The following is a 15641-nucleotide window of genomic DNA, read 5'->3' as shown; positions in this document are numbered from 1 at the left end:
AGACCCTGCCCCTCCAACATTAGAGTTATAAGCCATGCCCTCCAACATTAGAGTTTTAAGTGACTAACCTTCAGGTGAGGCCTTGAGGTCTGACTCTCTTCCTCTTGGCAGTTTCCCTCCAAAAGTCACTTCCTCATTTATGTTCTGGTCTCAATTCTTATACATAAATACAATTCTTGCTGTGTTTAAAGTATTTAGGAGGGAAAGTAGGCTGTTAATTAAATGTTAATTTAAAAATAAAAACCCTTCGTGAGTCAGTGGTTCTTTTACAAATATGTAAATGGTGACTGGTATATAAACGTTTATTTCAAGTTGAAACAACTTCGAGCATAGAGCATAGGCTATCTATTGTCTATCTATCTATCAATCTGTCAATCTGTCAATCTATCTATCTATCTGTCCATCTATCTATCAATCTGTCAATCTATCTATCTATCTGTCCATCTATCTATCAATCTGTCAATCTGTCAATCTATCTATCTATCTATCTGTCCATCTATCTATCAATCTGTCAATCTATCCATCTATCTGTCCATCTATCTATCAATCTGTCTCCTCCTCTCCACAGGGAGGCGCTATCATGTGTTTTGCTCTCTGTATTTTAAATTAGAAAGGCGGGATCAGTCCACAACAGGAGACAATCTGATTCGCTGAACAATGGAGGGGCGTGGTCATGGGTGTGAATGAAACTCAACGTATCCATGAGTTTTTCTTCTCAAGTTGTTTTCATTCATCATTGTGTCTTTGTGTTAATGGAAACATCTTGAAACAGATTTAAAAATAAATAGTTGAGAACAAACATGTATCAATGATATCATGAAAACACACACACACATTTTCCCAAAGAATAATTCATGGATGAAGTAGATCAGACACATTTAGTGACCTGACGTGTGAGCAGATTGAATTTACTGGGCCTGTGGAGGTTTGTGCTTCAGGCCCAGTTATAGATCTGTTTTAATATGAATCTACATGATTCAAATACCTACATTAACAGATGTTGAGCAAAAACTGAGCAGCACTTAAATGGCACTTACTTACAGCACTTTGTAGTTTTGCTTTTTTGAAGAAACTGTACTTTCTCGATTCTTGTTGTTCTGGGTTTGTACCCTCATGGTTGAATGCACTTATTGTAAGTCGCTTTGGATAAAAGCGTCAGCTAAATGTAATGTAATGTAAATGTAATGTAACTTCTCGGAGCATCTTCAAATCACAGAAACTCACTGTTGAATTGTAGCTGGTTCCTCTTCAGTCCTCCAACATGGACACACACACACAGGTGCCATTCATTCATAACTCTACATCAGTTTCAACATTTTTCTGCAGTGTGTGTTGTTTGGATGAAATGTGTTGAAATTTAAACCAACTAAACAGATACCATGAAATTACACTTCCACTGATGTCTGATGTCAAGTGCAGTATTGATTTTGTGGTACTGGTCAGTGACTGTCACACAACACAGCACCTGTCAGAGGCCTGTATGTGTTGATCACGTCTGAGGATGATATGACTGGAAATTTATATTTTCTATTTGCAGCAAAGCAACTTGATTAATGGCTGCTGGTCAACGTGCTACGTTTTAGGCCTCTAATATATGAGAATTATTATTCTGCCTTAAAACACAGTGATGGTGATCAGAGCAAGAAGAGATGCAGAGGTCGTCTCCCTCCCAGAGGAGACAAAGCCAGCCAAGATAAAGACAACGAAATCGGGTTGAAAGAAACAAAATGCACCATTAAACACTAATTTATCCCATGAATAAAAGCATTTACTGTCTATATACATTTGTATGTGGAGTTCACACTTTAGAAACTTGAGCTGCTCCAACAAAAACGGAGTGCAGGTCCTGAGGACAGGAGTGAGGAGCGGGGAGTGGAACTCTGGCCGTGGCTCCGTGGACCTCGGCTGGCTGCAGGTCGTCTCCGGCTGCAGGTGAAGACAGGACATCTCGGCTCCGGCTGCTTTGATTTGACCCGTTAGCCTCATTTTATCAGATTTTATAAACAAGCTCCCCCCCCCCACATTTAAGGAAATAAAATATTAAAAATCACTGGAGTACTACCTTAAATAACTCAAGGCCGTACAAAGTTGCAATCTCTGATGACTCTAAAGGCTTAAGGGGAGATTTAAACCTGGCTGAGCACAGAGCACCAGGCTGTCGCACAAAAAGGACGCACATGAAAATAAATGATCGAAAAAGAAAAAGTACATGAAGCTGCAGTTGTTTACAGCAGCAAGGAACTCAGAGAGGGAATATGATTTTTTCCCTTTTCAGGTTTAGAAACAGTCTCATCATTTCACAGACACGACAACGCACCTTATAAACAAGTCTGTGACCTCCTGACAAAAATGAAATGGTAGCTCAGACAGATTTGGGATCTGCTGGATGTCTGAGCCACACACCCACACACACACACAGTCCTGTTCCCTCTCTGAACCACACACCACTGTACAGATGTGTTGATTGTCACAGCCCAGGAAGAGGACGCACAGTATTGTGATAAGACGTGGTGATAATAAGGGATGTGTGTACTCATACAGTCAAGCTCACTTACAAAAAAACCCAGGATTTTCATGCACACACACACAAACGCACACAGACACACACACACACAGTAATCCACAGAGCATTTGGGACAGATTAGATAAAATGTCATTGCGGGACACTCACTTGAGCTTTAAACATTTTACTTAGAAAGGCACAAACTATGATTTCCTGGTAAATTATTTTTGATGTAAGAAATAAAAATCGAAAGACATATCTTTCTCTTTTCATGTAAATCAACAACATTTTTCCCGACCATAACTCCGATATAAGCGTTGTGAAGGACTCTTCCTAGATCAGTCTTTATTAAGTTTGTTTTCTTAATTGTTAATTTCAAACCTAGAGTTTTCCACTGTAATTTGTCTTAATCTTTTTTTTTTTTCAAAAAGTGCAATAATAATAATAAGAGAGCTTAATATCTGTTTCTCTCAATCTTCCACAGTACCTGAGGCCAGTGACTGTGCTACAAAGTCCATGTCGACAGACAAAAAGAAAGCCAGAGTGAGGAAAAAGAACTGAACTCCAGAACACTACAACATAAAAGTAAGTTTTCAATGCAGGAATTTGACTTCGAAAACTGAGGATTCAATTACAAAATAAGAAAAAAAATAAAATAAAAAAAAAATACATAAAAATCCTCCAAACTCGGTTTCATACAGTAGATGAAATGCTTCCTGTGTCGCTCAGATTAACATCAGCATAGTTCATCGTTTCCTCTTTACCTTGATCCCAAAAACACACACCAAAGGAAGAAAAAAGAAAAATAAAGAAAAAACATTTTCCTAAGGAGCAGGTTTCTTTCACTTGAACCACTTGAATGATTCCCCCTGATCAACAGCTGACTGTTGGAACAATACACGTTCATTATGGAATCTAGAATACAACAACTGTTTCAAACAGTATCTTTTTTCATATTCACGCCACGGTATTCGAGTTTCATTGTTACAGCTTTTTTTAACGTTTTCTCTCAAGCCCCCGTGGTAATGCAGGTACGTTTATTTTGCGTCGATAAAAGGAATCAGAGTCTGTTGTGGAGTCCGCAACATTCCTTTAACTCGCCGGTAGCCGGGGAGCACTGAGAACGAGAAAGAGAGCGCGCGGTGGGTAGGGGAGGGGAGGGGGTACAAAGTGACAGGGGGGGGAGCGAGGTGAGAGGGGTAAAGAGGTGAGGAGGGGGGAAGCTGGAAAGAGAGAAGAGGCGAGGGGGAGGGTCTGTGTAGTTGCTTCCATTTAAAACTTGACAGTGACCACAATGTTTCAAGTTCTCTCCGTGCTCTTCTTCACTTGTGCCTCTGGAGGGCTTTCCTCTTTCTCCTTTTGAAGAAACAACAGCACCTGCAGGGAAACACACAAACAAGAGAGCGACATAAGAGCAGAGAATTCCACACTGTTGATATCAGATCGAACACGACCTCATTTAAAGATGTGCAATACTCATTTTCTATTAATATACGTGTCCTGCTGACCTGTAAATATTTGGTTTACATTGTATCTCAACTAAATGATTATTCTTATTGGTCTTTCTATTCTCACCATCTCCTTTGCTCTCCCTATAGTGGGACGGATAAAGACTCATCTTATCTTAAGTCTTTATGCTAAGTCATTTACCTTCTGTAGCTTCACACTGAATAAGTGAGTATTTTTGAAATGTTAATCTATCATTTCAACCCGAACCCAGCTGGTCAGGGTTGGGCTGCAGCTTATCAGGCGGGTGAAATACCTGAATTTGTGAGATTCTGACGCCAACAGCTCTTTGCTCAAACCTGGAATCTGCACAGTTTCTATCACGTCACTAGGAAGTTTTACAAAACCACTGCCTTTTTCGCTCGATTTATCTTCTTTTCATATATTTATTGGCAAAGAGCAATGTTGAAGGTCGCAGGCTTCTCATTTGAAGGTGGCTGTCACTTTCAATGGTTTAAAAGATAAAGTAGATTATGTCACAGGTGGACTTGGATCTTGTCAATTTCACGAGAATCTCCCTCTCAAATATCAATATTTTGATTCATAAGAATAATAGTTAAGCACCAAAACATGTGTTCGTTACATCTGTGTGTTATTGTTTTGTGTCAAATGCATTTTCTTCTGATTTTGTTTGTCAAAACTTAACTGTTTCTTCCCTCTCAGCAAATCAGATCTTTCAAATATTAAAAGTTATTCTGTTCAGGACTAAAGTCCATTTGCTACCAACTCAAAGCTGGATTTGGATCCAGTACAGTGCAAACGAGTCCCAACGCTAAAGCTAGCAGCGCTGCTAAAGACAGACAGATGTTCTCTGTGCATCTGGACGGCTGTTCCGTACTTGGTTTCGTCAGCCACTTCGACCTCGGTGGGAGCGGTGATGGGAGCGTTGGAGTGTACAGCTGTGGCGTCGTCAGTGTTCAGCTCGCCATTCGTTGAGCTCATCACCTGCATGAGGACAAAAGGAAACAAAACTGCTGACACACACACACAGACAGACTTAAAGCCACTGGGAGCAGGGTGGAGCTGCACATTCATATAAAAATATGTAACCTTGATTATCATCTGTCAGATACGGGCAGTGGTTAAACCTTGAACCTGGATTGCCCCAACTAAAGCAACTTCATAGATATTTAAAGGACATGTCCACATTTTTTCCTGTCATTTATAAAACATGAGGAAGTTTCCCAAATGGATGTTTAAACACGTTTTACCAGCTGTAATCATTCATCCTGTTTGTACTACTATCATGAGATTCCTTTGAAAACGTGCTACCAGTGAAAGGTTGGGACAAAATGCAGTCCTTAATCTCGCCACTAACTTCACCTCAAGGTACAAAGGTCGGCTGTAAACTGGCCCTAAAAAAGTTATGGTCACTAAATGTCTTAACTCTCAGCTTTCTTCCAGCAATGTAAGAAAATAAGGCATCGAAAGACAAGAGCAAAAAGACTAAATGGATTCCTACAGAGGCTCAAAGGAGTAGTACTGTTTATTATAAGAGAAGAACCGGAGAGTGGCTTCACATGATAGAGGAGAAGCACCTGGAGCTGGTTTGAGATGAATTGGACAGAAAGTGAGAGCAAAGCCACCTAGAATTTTTGGGGAATTCAGAAGCACTGAGGCGTCAAATTATGTAAAAATTACATCTGGAAAAACTGAGGTGATCCAACACTTACACTAGTTGTATGTGTATGTATTGAAAACTGTGATTTTTTTAGTCCCCAATTTGAAGCACAATTTAACAGGAATCATAACGGCAAATAACATTTTCCACAGTATGTGAAAACTGTTTTAAGAGACTGAGAAAATGTGAACCTTTCCTTTAAAAGCTGCAATCCTGTCACCAGACAGTAGGTGGCACAGTAGTACCACTATTACTATGGAGGCCACTGAATCCTGTTGCTACAGAAATGTTTTTTTTTGTCTATATTTATAAAGGGGGAAATATAGTTTAGTTGATGAATCTGGGCTGAAACAAAAGGTAAACGACTGTAGTGTCAAAACAAATTAAATTAAAAAAGACTAGTGTTTTGTAATGATCTGTGTTTCATGGGGTTTGCATTGCAGTTGCTGCTGGATGTCATTTTGCGAGGCCCTTCCTGTGAGCAGCCTACAGCACATGAGGTGAATGAGAGCAAACAGAACAGGCGGAGCACTGACACACTGGGATTCAAGGAGTCGGATGCAGGACGGGAGTTGTAGACAAAGCACCTGACGGGGCAGGCAGTGTGAAGCCAGTGAGGGACAACGGTGGTGGGACACACATACAGAACTAGGTGGTTTCATGCATTAGCCATATGAGCAGCAGCAGTCGCAGCAGCAGCAGTACCTGAACAGAGCCCCCCAGCCGCTCAGCTGTGAGGTGCGACCCCAGAGTCTCCTTATTGGTCACGGGAGTGGGCTGAGACTCACTTCCTTTGGGCTCGGGAGACTTGACGCAAAGAGCAAAAAAAGGGTGGAGGCAGGTGGTGGCAGCGTGGTGAGAGGGGGGGAAGGAGGGAAGAGGAGAGGGGTTGAGGGGTCAGGGGGGCGAGGGGTGAGGCAATGTGGTGGGAGGGGGGGTGTGGAGGGAGGAGAGGTGTGGAGGGAGGAGGGGAAGTGAGTAAAAAAAAAAAAATTATAGAAGACATCTTCCAAGCAGAAGCAGGCTTGTTAAGACAAACTATGTTAATAAGAGAAATAGAGGGAAGCAAATATTTATGTGAAGCACAGATCAACACACTAATAAAGTCATGCAGGAGTAAAAGAAAACAGCCTTGATCCCCTCAGCTAACACTGCATATTAAATACAAAGTCTATGGAACCAGGTGTCTGCATTAAATAAAGACACACAGTGGTTATAGTGTTGCATGTTTTTCATCTGCGTTTGTCTGTTATTTTGCAGGATTACACCAAAACTACTGGATGGATTAGCACAGAACTTGGTGGAAGGATGCAGTGTGGGTCGGGGAAGAACCCATTACATTCTGGTACGGATCCAGATCAGACAGCGGATCCGCTTATTTTGTCTGCCCCCTTTTTTTAAACGTTTTGGGTAAATTTCTCAGATACAATGCTGATTTCTTTATCAAAAAAATCTGAAATGTGTAAAGCTCCAACATTAATTAATAGATCCAGATAAGAATCTGCAAGTATCTGATCTCAATCACATGTATAAACAATATGGTTATAATGAGTGACCTAGTTTTACAAAACTTCAAATTTACAGTATGTTTTTACATTATTATTCATTGCAGAAAATGTATAACTTCATATAATATGTGACATATAATCTTTCAGTGCAGATATTTGTTTTTAGTTTGATATGGTTAAGTGTTCTGACCAGGCTGTTGTTGGAGGTTGTTGTTGTTTTTACAGTCAATAAGCCTGGTACAGAGAGTTGTGCCCATCACGATAGAGAGCAGTAAAAAGAGGCAAGAGTCCACAGTAATCAGTCATAAAATGTACTGCACTCCCTGTGTGGCTGTTCAGGAACCATCGACTCATCACAGTGTGACTTGGACCCCGATTTCTGTCCGTCAGAGTGATTTCATTGTGGTTTTTGAATAATAAAACTCTTGAGTTATTACCCTCTTAAAACTAAACACAAGGCTCGGATAGCATGCCAATAAAAAAAAAAATCAACTCTACATTTTGTCACACACTAAGCATCACTGTCATTACTGGTATGAACAATGCTATTTGCATTTTCAACTCGTGCATGCAATGACTGGAGCTTAGAGTGACAAGGTGTGACAATAAATTGAAGCCAAACCAGTGCTTTGTTTCACAGCAGAAGCAGGAGGTCTGCCTCGTGACTTGTGCACATCAGCTACTAACTACTGAGGCAACTTTAAGTCTTGTTGTCTGTCTGTCTGAGGGAAAGATGACTTCACTGCCAAGCAGATAGAAAAGGAACAGGAATGAGGGAGAACTGGATCTGAAAGGCAGCCATTTTGTCCAGGAAGTTGCTTCCAGCTGGTAGTGGAGCCTCGCAGGGGAACTTGAATGACAGGGTTTGGTCGGTCTGCTGGTCGGTCTGTCAGACTGACACGCTGGTGAATGGGTGTGGTGTTTGCTGTGTTATCGATGCTGATGATGACCTCACCTGGTTTTTGGTCTGCTGTTGTGCTTTGTCTCTGCTGGGCTGCAGGGGCGTGTCACTGGGGATGGGGCCTATCGGTGTGGGCTGAAACATACGGAAAGAAGGCGGTGTCAAAACTAATACAGCGTTAAATTACACAAACAATTTATGATCTTTGCTTGTGCAAAAACAATCGGTTATGATCTAATGACAAATGATTAGAGAGAGCAATGAAGCAACTGCAGCCATGGTCCAATCAAACGATTTCAGAGGGAGACCAGGAAGAGGAGGAGAGGATTCACCAAGAGGCACTCACAAGTGATTTGCCGACCCAGTCGTACTCGTAGTCAAAGACGTAGCCGTTCCTATCGAACAGATCGGTGAAGAGCTTTCTCAAGTAGTCGTAATCAGGCTTCTCGAAGAAGTCCAGCCTCCTCACATAGCGCAGGTAGGTGGCCATCTCTTCTGTACCAAAACGACATGACGTCAAATGCGGGAAAACTGGAACCCCAATGAGATATTCAGTAATGCAGGTAAAAAGGAAACCAGTTGGTTCCACTCACCGGGGAAGCTTTCACAAAGCACTTCGATTGGTGTCGCTCGTTTGGTGTCTCCAATTTTCTGATACCGCTCCTTCAAAGTGTCCGCCTGGAGGAAGAAATACAAATATTACACTCAAATATTTTACATTAGCTTTGTGTGGAGTAAATGAGTACGAATAATAGACAAAGGTTACAGCGGGTACTTGAGTTGCACACATGCAAATCCTTTTGTTAGTTTCTGAATTCTTGAGTCACCATCACACAGATGAACTGGAGCCTTGTGAGGCTGAAAACCAGCTTTGTCCGCCATGGCACTTTGCCACAACAATTATGCCACAAGCTTTGGCAACGACTTAGAAAAGGACCTGTAGCTTAGGTGTTTTTAAAGCTATGTGAACAATGGCATTTGGCACAAAACTCCCTGTTGTTTACACAGGAAACTGGGAGAGTTTATATTCATCACGTCCCCTGAAGGGTTCTCCAGCCTTGTCAAGCTCTAGTTGTTAACAGATTGACTGTGTGATTGCTGAATGCACTTAGAGACAAATGATGCTTAAAAAGCCCAAAGTCCATGGTAAAGAAAGAAAACATGCCTTGTGATGTGTTTTCTGAACATTAGAGCATGTAAACATTTTCAAGTAATGACCCAAATTAAAATGATGAACCTTAATATGAGCAGAATATGTCTCCTGTCGCCACGTCCGACAGGGTTGTTGTCTTGTATTGTTTAGACCGAACCAACCATTATCAGCATCTAAGCTGGATTCATTAGACCAGACGAAACATAATTTCTCTTATGCAGGCTTTACTACACCCTCACCAACAGTAACCACTGAACATGTTCCTTCCAGGGTTTAATAAATATCTGGTCTCTGGTCCTTCATTGTATTTTGATGAGAACTGGTTTTGGCCTGAGCCACCCAACATCCCCCACATTCATGCATCTCTCACATTCATCCACCAAGAGCTTCCTCCCACATAACAAATGTTCAGAATGAGGTGTCTTGTCTTCTCGTCTATTCTCTGTACACCTTTTATAATCCTTCAAAAAGAGGACAACACATTCATACTGTCCTCCTGGAACATGTGATCAGGACAGTGTTTTAGTTATTTCTCAGTAAACTGTTCAAATGCACATTGGAAGTGTGGAGGTGGGTTTGTTTGGTGGCACCTGACTGTTTATATAGCAACACATTTGCAAAGACTGTTACCACCCATAGCGGATACCGTTATTTAAATATAAACACATCTAATGTGTAGCCCTGATCTACAGACGGAAGACTGAGAATTATTGATTCTGACTGGTTGAAAGGTGACAAAGTTTGTTGAGGCATCCCTGCTGTGTAGCATGTCATCAACCACTATTCTTGTGCTTTGGTAATGTTTTAAAAGATCATAAAATTTGTAATAGAACCCAGTTTTGACACTTAAAACTCAAGTGTGTGTGTTTAGGGCGACAGCAAGAGCCAGTTGTAGCCTTTAAAGCCACCAGCTGTCCTAACAAGCAGAGGAGAGGTCGAAAACATATTTCATGATCTTTCATAAACAAGTTAGATCAAAAACATATTACATAACGCAAATAATTGGATTTAATGACATATGGCAGGCTAGTTGGCAAGTGGCTATGATGTAAGTGGAAAGACAAGTAGGAATGTCAACACGAGTTGCCCCAACAGTCTGTGTTACTGCAGTTACATGATGTTCAGGCACCAACATCTGTTTCATATTATTATAGACATAAAACCTATCTAGTTAATTTGTGTGTACCTGTCGTAGCACCAACATTCATCTCTTATTTGTATCTTATCAATATGTAGTCTGATGCTAAAATTATAAACTGAAAGTGTCTTATCAGATGGCTACAGGGGAAATTTTTTTTACTATACAAGTCTTGTTTTACTACTGATATTTTGGGTGGTGCGCAGACAAACTCACAAACACCTTACAATTGTGCATAAGGTCCACAGATGATAACAGGTTTGTTTGATGCAAAAACAGCAAATGCACAAAGAATACTGAATGTTTTCTGTACGAGGAACTTGGGGCTTCTTAATCTTTTAGGTTAAAACGAAATAGAAACAGGGACATCGGTGGGGAGACGTTGAAATGTTATCACCTTGAAATGAAACATGGTGCTGTAAACATCAGGCTTTCTCTCCCTATGGTCATGCAAATAGCTATGAAAGACAATCATTGTGTGTCAACATGTGGATGTCACAAAACAAACTACAGTACCTTGAGGCCCTGCCACGGGAGGCTACCTCGGAGGAAGTACATAAACATGTGACCCAGCGCCTCCAAATCATCCCTTCTGCTTTGCTCTGGAAGTAACAGAAGAAGATGGAAAATTAGCCTAGAAACAAATTAATCTTATAAGTAGCTGAGAAGGAAAACAGGCAACTGGGCAGTGGAAAATACAGCACAATTGCACAATCATCCAAAAGTTAAAATGGACCATGTACAGTGTAAAAGGCAACAGTTCCTCCATAGAGCAGGTGTGGCCGAATCACGTGTCACAGAGCACAAACAGTCTGCAGGTTTTCATTCCAAACAAACACTCCACCCACTCATTAACACTTATTTACGTAGAAGGGAGGAACTAATCAGGGAAATCACTGCCTGAGGGGATTGGTTGAATTAACATTGTGGAGACTGAAGACTCTCTATGGCACATGGTTGGACACCACTGTCACAGATGAAAACCAGTAATGTGTAATACAAGTTATACATCGGAGACATCTTTACAAAAGACTACAAAAGATGAAAGGGGGATGAGAAGGGCTTCCTGAGACTTTCTCACCTTTTCCCAGGTGTGTGTTGATGCTCATGTAGCGTGCCGTCCCAGTCAGACTCTTGTGCTCCCGGTAGGGGATGTGTTTTTTGGTCTCAGGGTCTATGTACTCTTTGGCCAGACCAAAGTCGATGATGTGGATGGTGTGCTGCCTTTTGCTTCCCGGCCGCCCAACCAGGAAGTTCTCTGGCTTCACATCTCTGTATATCAGACTCTTGGTGTGGACAAACTCCATCCGTGTTATCTGCACGAGCAAAGACACAATCAAGATTAGCCTGTGGTCATTTCAATCACTCAGTTATCCAGGCAGTTATTGAACAAGGAAAGCAAGTATTCAGAGTACAGGGGGATAAAAGATCAAATTAGTCAGTAAGATTTTACCTGAGGTTACACTTAAGACAACTCGTGATAACTTTATTACATTGTGTTTTCAGGTAAATCCCCAATCACACCAACTTCCTCCTTGATTGAACATTCCTTCCTCTATTCAAAAATTCAAAGTTGTAGTACAATTCCTGTGCAGGTTCAAATCACACATGCCAGCTTAAACTACAGGTAAGTTTGCGGTCACCCTCCTCCAGGCCTCACCAGCTGTATGGCTATCATGAGGACGGTCTTGAGGGAGAAGGTGCGGTCGCAGAGGTCGAACAGGTCCTCTAGACTGGGTCCGAGCAGTTCCAGCACCATGGCGTTGTATTTCCCACAAGGACCAAAGTAATACACCTGAGGGATTCCCTCTGTGGAGACACAAAAACACAAACAACGTTAGAGAATTTGTCAAATCTAAATACATTGATAACTACTACTTTACTGTATGCCAATGCCTTTTACTGAATCAAATAATTACTGATTGAAATCAAGTGTACAACATTTAAAAGTTGAAATTGAACCACAAATATGCTACTGGTACTTTGAGATGTGGTCTTCATTACATTTTGACAAACAAGCTGCTTTTTCTTTTGTTTCATCTCTTCAACATAAGAACCAAATAAGATTACTGTTTTTGAATGTATTTAAAATGTCTAAATATTGCCACATACGATATTAGTGTAAAACCAAAGTGTGGAAACTTGGGTGCAAGGTGCATTTGCTGGGCTGAATCATAGCCCTGGCGTCCGATAAGAAACACAGGAGTCTGGTCCCTCACGCTGCAGCTGATGTGATACATTACATTTCAGTTTGCTTCCCTCAACAGGTTTGTCAGAAACAGGCGTCATTCACTGTTTCTTTTGCTCTAAAAGGTGTCTTAAAAAAACACTAGTAAAACGTGAATGACACAAGATCACAAACTGGAAAGAGTCTTAAACCTCCACACCCACTTCTTGGTTGCGTGTATGACTTCTGAAGAATGTTAATAGTTCCAGCACTATGTACTCTATGTACAGTAAAATGACAGTGATGCAATGATAGTGGAAAGAGGTGCAACAAAACACGACCGTATGTTCCTCTAATGCAGCAATCAGGCACACGCTAGCGGAAGAGTGTTTCTGAATTCGCAATAGAAATATATAAAAGCTTTTATCTGACCTTCTTTATGTAAATCAGCACTGAAAAATACCACTTCGTAATATTAGCAAGCGTTCTCACAGATTTAACCTGGTGTCAATTCAAAAAATCTAAAATGAATTCATTTCAATTTGATGATTCAGTTACATTAGATGAACGTGAAGCGCTTACATTTCTTAAACATTCATTTAATACGCAATACTGTGGTTTCTTTGAATATAAAATTATGTAGAGTTCACATCATCGTCTGAACCGTAAACACATTTCCTGGTTATAAAAATGTGGACCGAGGATGAAGAGGACTAAAACACGATACATCATGTTTTTTTTGTTCTACACGAGTAAAACACCTGAGCAAGAACATGAAAAAACCTGCACCTCTTACAGGAGTTTCATCAATAAGTAAAAAAGCCACCGATAGACTGACGGTAGCAGATGCTTCAACGACAGACAGCTGCCATCTTTTTCTACCTGGTAGGAACAGACAGAACAGTTGTTTGACTTCCACGCCCCCGTATCCTACAGGTAGAGACAATATCTCTTCAACCAACACAAACTAAATTCAGAGTTCAGAGTGTGTTTCCTATCTAATGGATGCAATCTGCAGCTCAGCTTAGAGATAGCCAAGGTAAGCTAGTTAGCTGAGTCATTAGACCACGTGGACTGTAATTATTCGCGTCATTGTTTATGAGCCCAAGTTCCTCATAAAGCTGCCACAAACTTATTGCTCAACAACCATGCACCAACTAACTACAGCTTACTAACAAAAGGCACAAATGCAAAGACTGATACTGAATCATTCAATCAATAAAAATAAATAAAGTTGTATAAAGCCCTCGTAAAAACCACAAAAAAGCTGTCTCATTGTGATCTAATGTCTTTATGTCTCCTGGCAAAACAAACTGCTGAGGTCTTACAAACCAGCATCATGTTTTATCATGCATTATCTTACTAGGAACAAAAGTAAACCTACGTAGACGCAAAGCCATGATTCATTTGACTGGCATTTTTGTCAGCCCTTCCCAAGGGAAATTCAGAGGAAATGGAAGTCTGAACATGCATTCATTTCAGATCCACTGTCAGAGAAGTTAAACAGCCTTTCCCTTCTGACACAATCAAACATAAATGAACGACCTTCTGGTCCCCAGGTTCACAGAGATCTGGGTCAGGCCGTCCGTGATGAGTTGCTTCTCTCATCAGGGTTAGTTCTGGGACCGTGGAACCGTTCTGTGCTGCCAAAGGCGTAGGACTGTCTACAAGGCAGCCATGTCCCTGAAACCCAACTAACCATAGGATACCACATCAGTACTGCTGCGCCTGCTGTGGTGGCAGCACTGACGTGGTGTGTGAGCAGAGAGAAAAAGACAGTGACACAGACAGGAGGAGAGTCTCAGAGAGTAAAACACAGAATGAAAACGGAAGAAAAACTGAGAGAATGGGCAAACACGTTTTAAACTTGTATATGAGAAAAATAAACGAGATAAATTAGTTTTGACAATAGGCACAACTTTGGAGCGCTATGTGCTCTATAGTATTCTGTTTGGATCGGGTGTGTATCAGCTGCTAACCAGGCGACGGGAAGTTAACAATTTAATTTACCCGATCACCCCTTAGCGTTGCTCTAACAGGGCAACAAGACACACCTATCTGCACTTAGGTCTCGAGGATTGTCCTGGTAATGATGCCCATGACAGATGAGGCAGTGACAAGAGATCACCAGGAGGCTGACTCATCAAAGCTTGGCCCAAATCTAGAGGGCATTCAAAGCATAGTCATCACAAGAGGGGAGCATAGTGTGACTGTGTATTATCATCTTTCATCTGTAAAGACTGGTGCTTTACAGCAGCTGTAAGCACCAGTCTAGAAATGACTGGTGGGAAAAAAGAAAACGCCCAGAGGACATTCTGGGGGTGATTCTGGTCTGATACTGGGACACAGCTTGCCCACTATAGCTATTGGATTTGGAAGAATTTATTCAACTTTTACTTAGTCAACCAAAACTACAAAACAGACAGTTGATCAGACAACAGTTGTGTTCTTTCCAAAAGCTAAATGCCAACCAAGTCATTTCAGCAAACACAGGAAGCAAACTCAAATCAACTCTTAGGATAAATGTCTGTAATAATACTAATAATTATTAATTATTGGCCGATATTATCGCCTAACTGATACATGGGTTGGGCTCTAATAAAGTCAGTCATAAAACACATCTTATAGCTGAGGAAATGCTCTCACTGCTGGCCAACATAAATGATGCCCTGACCCCCGCTGTACGGGAAAATTGAGACAATCCCACCTATTGTATCAGCAGGCGGGCCCTCTCGGGCGTCACAGTATACGAGGGAAGGCTGCATCATGGCAACTGAAGACAATGTGGCCATACAATGAAATGTCAGCATTAAGGGCCATTGAGGAGAGGAGAGGAGAGGAGAGGAGAGGGAATGTGTATTAAAGATTTAGATTATGGTATGGAGGGCATTGAGGAGGAGGAGGAGGAGGAGGAGGAGAAGGAGAAGGAGGAGGAGGAGGGACTTCCACTAGGCCCAGTGCTCTGGAGATGTTCTCACAAGGCTGAAATGTGATCAGTGCTCGGGCTTGCACAGACTGAGCCTGGAGCTACAAACGAATCATAGTTCATATAAGCACAACAACGCCACAAGAAGCCACAGGGTTGAATGCTCATCAGGAATAAATCAAAAACTCTTGTTCATATTAGATGCATTACTAATTCTA

General features: G+C 41.3%; 1 protein-coding gene across 7 annotated transcripts in view; it reads right to left on the bottom strand.

The window, feature by feature from the left end:
* Window positions 1-2671: 2671 nt before the first annotated feature.
* Window positions 2672-15641, bottom strand: part of csnk1g2b (casein kinase 1, gamma 2b) — a 36223-nt gene continuing 23253 nt past the window's right edge. For 4 of the 7 annotated variants that reach the window (XM_035176147.2, XM_035176148.2, XM_035176149.2 and 1 more), the window contains exons 4-12: window positions 11991-12139; window positions 11412-11646; window positions 10847-10932; window positions 8633-8717; window positions 8386-8534; window positions 8094-8174; window positions 6336-6437; window positions 4848-4954; window positions 2672-3880 (exon numbers count right to left, since the gene is read on the bottom strand). In XM_035176147.2, coding sequence (XP_035032038.1) covers window positions 3826-3880; window positions 4848-4954; window positions 6336-6437; window positions 8094-8174; window positions 8386-8534; window positions 8633-8717; window positions 10847-10932; window positions 11412-11646; window positions 11991-12139 — 1049 coding nt within the window. In that variant the 3' untranslated portion in view covers window positions 2672-3825. The remainder of the gene's footprint in view (window positions 3881-4847; window positions 4955-6335; window positions 6438-8093; window positions 8175-8385; window positions 8535-8632; window positions 8718-10846; window positions 10933-11411; window positions 11647-11990; window positions 12140-15641) is intronic. The other 3 variants (XM_035176151.2, XM_035176152.2, XM_035176153.2) reach the window with 3 other exon arrangements.

This window comes from Hippoglossus stenolepis, chromosome 14 (assembly GCF_022539355.2).
Source record: "Hippoglossus stenolepis isolate QCI-W04-F060 chromosome 14, HSTE1.2, whole genome shotgun sequence".
NCBI lineage: Eukaryota > Metazoa > Chordata > Actinopteri > Pleuronectiformes > Pleuronectidae > Hippoglossus > Hippoglossus stenolepis.
Note: the sequence above shows the minus strand (reverse complement) of the source record. Positions and strands in the feature narration are given on the sequence as shown.